The sequence below is a fragment of the Olea europaea genome, chromosome 21 (assembly GCF_002742605.1).
Source record: "Olea europaea var. sylvestris chromosome 21, O_europaea_v1, whole genome shotgun sequence".
NCBI classification, from domain to species: Eukaryota; Viridiplantae; Streptophyta; class Magnoliopsida; order Lamiales; family Oleaceae; genus Olea; species Olea europaea.
Genome location: NC_036257.1, coordinates 1,578,954 through 1,584,859, shown reverse-complemented (window position 1 = coordinate 1,584,859; position 5,906 = coordinate 1,578,954). Strand labels below are relative to the sequence as shown.

Sequence of the window (5,906 nt, the reverse complement as noted above, 5' to 3'; positions counted from 1 at the left end):
TACCAAACAACTGCCTAAAAGTTCTGGCTTTTGATTCGCATATAAAGCAAATGCAAATGATATAAAAGAATGTGTAGATCTAGGATCAATCAAAATATGAGCATTTCTATCAAAAATAGACAACATACCCATGATAACATTTGGTGACTCCTCTGCCGCCTGCTGAGTCATAGCAAAAACTTTTCCCTAGGTCTTCGGTCGTCCTGCCTGCCCTTTTGATTTTGTACCACTACCACTTGTGATATTAGACTGGGCCACACTATTTGCACTTGTTCTATTAACTTAATCATCTCTCCGAGTCTGATTCTGTCTTGTACTACCAGCACTCTGCTGAGGAAATATCTTCGGTACCATACCACTCTCCTGTGATAGAACTGGACAATTTCTTCTGATATGTCCTCCTTGATCACAATGATAATAGACTCCGCTTCCTTTGAACTTTAAACACGTGCTGAGATGAGGTCTTCTACATAATTGACAATAAGGTAGTCTAGTACTAGTAAAACTCTCGCCCTGTCTCGGAGTAGATAATCTCTGGGAAGAACCCTGAGTATAAGTACGACTGGCCACTGGCTGCTATACGGTACTAGGACTGAATCTAGGGCCCGGACTTCCTCGTGATCGAGATTTAAATTGACTTAAACTGGACACACCAGGTCGAAATCCTCTACTGTCTCTCCGTGGTGGTCTATAGCTAGAAGCACTTGCCATTGTTTGACTACTGCTTGCTTTGAACATTGTTTGTTCTCTACCACTTGGCCTATCAAAAATGCTCTTTTCTACTCTCAAACTGATTCCATCAATTTTCCAAATACATTCCAGCCTGCAGCTGTTACTACTAATCGGATTTCTTCCCTTGACCCATTTTCAAATCGTCTACATTTATCAATTTCGTTGCTTACCAGAACTTGGGCATACTTTGAAAGTTCAATAAATCTCACCTGATATTCTGCAACTGTCATCTGCCCTTGTACTAGTTTCAAAAATTCCTTTTGCTTTGCATCTTTATAGGACTGAGGGTAATAGGGATCATAAAAGAGACGTCTGAATTCTGTCCAAGTGATGGAAGGGTCTGGTTATGTGCTTCGTACCGATTGCCACCAATCGTATGCACCTTCCTCTAATAAGAAAGTGGCGAGACACAACATCCTCTCGTCTAAGCAACCCATAACATCAAATACTCTCTCTATATTAGTCATCCATGCCTGTGCAACTGCAGGATCGACTGTGCCAGTGAACACTTTAGCCCCTAACTTTGTAGCCCTTTCAATACTGAAATCTCTGTCAGTATTACGCATAGCAGATACAACGGCAATAGCAATTCTTTCAACAGCAATAGGATCAGTTCCAGTCACATTTCCCTGTCCCCGTTGTTCAGAAGGTTGGTGAACGGATTCATCTACTCTCTCAGGCTCTCTCAATTCATCTCTATCAGGAGCAATGTGAGACTGGGGCAACATATCTTGGAGCCTTCGAGTTTTGCCATCACGAGGTATGACTCACCTACAATTATGCATGATATGTTAAATATCAGAATGTATGCATGTACAATGCAAACCCATGAACTCTAATGCATGCTCTGATACCAAACTGACACAGCCCGCCCCGTGTAACACCACTAGATCCGGATGTGGTATGCGCCGATGATAGATACCAACTAAAAGTCGAACCCACCATCAAGGCTACTACAAATACAATATATCACTTTTTATACATTATTTTTCTAACAAAATTTTGGTATTATCTCCTCTGTAAACAGGATTGACCAACCTGTGATCAATTTCACACAAATCCCAAACTATAGCACATCACAATAAAGATAAGCCGAAATCTCCACTTTTATCAAGAAATACAATGAAATATACATATGGATACATAATACATAGTGAGCCCCATAACTAACTACAAATGATGCAAAATCACATCTAAACATGAACATGCGTCCCAAAACACTGACTACATGTTCTATGAAGTGAGTCATACTAACAAATTCTGTCGTGTGGCTCCAACTCCAAAATCAAGGCTCAGCTCCAAAAGATACCCAAATTCTCAACTGCTGCCTGATAAGGAAAAATGTGGAAAAATATATGAGTTGATACCTCAGTGAGTGGAGAGGTTCAAAATAAATATACTTTTTCGTTTATACATTTTTATTGAAAATCAAATTCATACCATTTGATAATTCACAAGCTACCATCATATAATTATAGCCAAAAAGTGAAATATTCACATAATTTCATAAAAATGTCATCTTAAAATCATGATGTAACATCAGCTGATAACCATGTTATAATCTCATCACATCAAACGTGCTGAAAAATCCACCAAAAATGTACCCTCTGACTGAAATATGTAATCCGCCTCTCGGGCTAAGAACTTTCGCCACGGGCCTTTGACCCCTCCGTGAACAAAAGTCGGTCTCAAAGACCTTTCAAAATCAATTCTCGAACACGGCCAAGGCCCCTCAGTGAACTATATGTACACGGTTGAGACCCCTTCATCCCCGGTCCATGACCCCTCAGTGTAGTATAGAACACGGCCAAGGCCCCTTAGTGAACTAGAAGAAATATATAATCACGGGTACTTTTCTGGTCGATCTCAAATTCATATCTCATATTCCAATTCACAATATACCGTATACAATCTTTAAAATCCACATGTATCATAATAAAAGATTTTCCATAATAACCATTTAATTCGAACACATAATTGCATATAATTGCACATGCTTTAACAATATACTTAATTTATAAATATTTTAAAAATATTTATATTTTTCCACTCACAGAACTATGTACGCCAAAATCAGTTCGATTGATACGCTGTCCTGATATCCGTATCGTCGCCTGAAATATAATATAATTTTTAAATCAACAATTAACTAATTTAAGAAATTTCATTAATTAAATAGACGATACCCAAACTTAATTATTTCACGTTTAGGCTATTTCTAACGTCTCTTTAATTACTAAAATTAATTTTTCTTTCATTTTACTCAATTTCATAGTTTATTACACTTAACCCCTTCAATAAAATTAAATTTAGCCTAACTATCTAACAACTATAAAATCAAACATAACTTAACAATAAGTAACTTTTTACTTATCTTTCAAAATTGAGAAATTCAAGTCTAATAGGATAGAGCACTTAATTCCTAGCACATTAGCAAATTTTCCCTTTTTTTTCTTCTTCTTTTTCTTCCTCTTTTTTTTTTTTCCCTCTTTTCCTTTCTCTTTTTCTCTCTTCTTCTTCTCTGTGCCGTTTCCTATTCGTTTTCTATTTGTGTGTATATTTTACTTGGGTTTTAGGTTGTGAATATATATATATATATATATATATATATATATATATAGACACACGCACACACACATAAATTCAATTGGAATGATATGTTTTGGCATCCACCACCTGCCGCTTTGTCTTTTGTCATTTTTTTTTTAAGTTTGACTTTTCTTTTGAATTAATTAAAGTATTACACTATAAATAGTAGACAAACCCTACACTAAACTAATCCTCAACAACTATTTACACACTCTCCTTCTCTATCTCTATAACTTTGTGTCTCCACCTCCTCTCTTTCTCTTGTCATTTTTTTATTAAATATAGTCGTACACTTATATAATCATACATAAATAATCAACCCCACACGCTGCTCAAGGATCTCTTTCTAACAATAATTCGTTTTATCATTTTGAATTTGTCTAGTGAAAAGGTAAGTTATGCTTTATGTTTATGGTTCTTAATGTTTATGTATGCAATATTTCTATGGCTATGTTATGTTTGTTCCATGTTATGTATGTTTTATTAAGAATGCACAAGAGTTTAGTTGCACTACATATGAGAATTTAGCCCCATATAAGTTCAGTCTAATTTTCGTGTCTCTCTATGCAACTTATGAATTTTTCATAGAAATACATATATGAATTCATTATCCATGCATGCTTATCGAGACTATTTTCAACCCATTATGTCTCTACTTTCAAGTAATTGACATTCGAGTCAGTCGGCACGATGATGGCTTATGGTGGCAAAAGTTTCAATAATAAAACTATTAGCTATAAAACTATTATTATTTCATTTAATTTTAAATATTTTAAAATATTTCTTATTTCAATTTAGTTTATTAAACTCATTACTTTATTTTAATTTTGGTAAGTGCTTTAATTATTAATACAATTGTGTTGAATATTTTAATTTAGTTTTAGTCTATGATTTAGTGACACTCAAATCGTTAAAGATTCGGGTCATCACACGAAGTGCACAAAAGTTATCTAGATTGAGTTGACGAAACCATACAAATGTAAATTTTTATTTCACAATATCAAATTTAGTCATAGAATTAAAACACATTTGTAGAGACTGAAATTCCCATACTGGTTTAGTGATGGACATTGGTTTTATATTTTTGTTTATATAAAAATAAAAAATAAAATAGAACTTACGGGAAATTTTAGTGACAACAAATTGTTTTCTAGAGAATCATCGTTAATACACCAAAAAGTTAATTTAAAAATTCTAATCATGACCTAGATTGATGGATCACGTGTGGTAAATTTTGATTAATAACCTTAAAAATAATAAAATGGGTAATGAAAATTATCGATAGCATATGTCTAAGACAAATGTCTGAGAGAATGAATAAATATAGGACTTATATGATCCGTACATAAAACTATTTAAAAAATGAGAAAAAATATTATATTACCAGCATACCTTTGTCGCAATCTAGTAATCTATTTTCGTAGAAAAATATGTTACCAATTTCTGTTCTCCAAATCTTCTAATCCAGCGGAATGATGTCTCCAGTAACAACAACAATGACATAAAAGTGTTTTTGCCAATACATATACGTATAAACTAGTGTAAATATATTTGTATGGTTTTAATGTGATTAATTTATACCTAATTAATATGCAAAAGTAAAATTTAGATAAGATTATTTAAATTGTAATTATGATCATTGTAATAATTCTCAAAATTTTAAATTTCAGATTCTGTTATTTTAAATTAAATGACATAATTATATTTGTAGCATCATGAATATTTGTTGTATTCAGTAAATAATTATGAATTTTTACTATTAATTGTACTCAAAATCAACTTGAAACCTGAAGATCAAACTTTAAAGTTCGTGCTTGGATAAAATTAGAACTCTAATTCAGTTCCTCCAAAAAATTATTTTCGGAAAATTCCTAGCAATGTCATTAGCTGAAAATTCTAGATGCACTATTTTACTACCCCTACTAAAGAAAAGTCCTATCAACATCGTCTGCTAAACGCACAAGACTCCATGCGAAATTGTGTTCTATTTACAGAATCGCTAATTCAAGGTAAAGTAGGAGGTTAAGAGGTAACCTTCTTCAATGGGAAATACCAGAGATATTAACTTGACTTGTCCAAGTAATTTTCTTGATGATATTTAATGGTCAACTTGAATAGTCATAGGTACATCTACAGAATAAATCAAAAGGTCCAATTTATTTTATTCCATAACGAACCTGATAGTTTCACATTATTATTAAATAATTACTAATAATTTTAACTATTTTTTACGTTATTTGTTTGATAATTTACAAATTTATTTTATCAAATGACAACACAAGTTAACCGAATAAACATTTTTCTATTGAACACTGGATTCAAGCAATTATTGAGTCAATATTTCCAATAAAAAAATTGATGATAAACATGGGGCAAAGTTAATTAGAAGATGAGTGCATAGATAAAAGAAGCAAACCATTTTTTTTATTGAGATCAATGAATCCTGTTGCTATTGAGGTAGCTCCGAGTTCAAGTTTTGAACTGATTTACACAAATATTATTAATGTGTGCCTCGAAGAATTATTTAATCTACCAAGACATTGAATATTTTCTTCTCAGTTGGATAGTTTAATAATAAAAATAAC

At 32.7% G+C, this 5,906-nt stretch overlaps 1 protein-coding gene across 1 annotated transcript; it reads right to left on the bottom strand.

Annotated features, from left to right (window-relative positions):
* Positions 1–282: 282 nt before the first annotated feature.
* Positions 283–1,460, bottom strand: LOC111369990. The gene is made up of 3 exons (XM_022991710.1): positions 1,092–1,460; positions 816–1,013; positions 283–546 (listed from the first exon to the last, which is right to left on the bottom strand). The coding sequence occupies exons 1-3, from the start codon at positions 1,458–1,460 to the stop codon at positions 283–285; spliced, it is 831 nt and encodes a 276-aa protein (XP_022847478.1).
* Between the last annotated feature and the right edge of the window lie 4,446 nt (positions 1,461–5,906).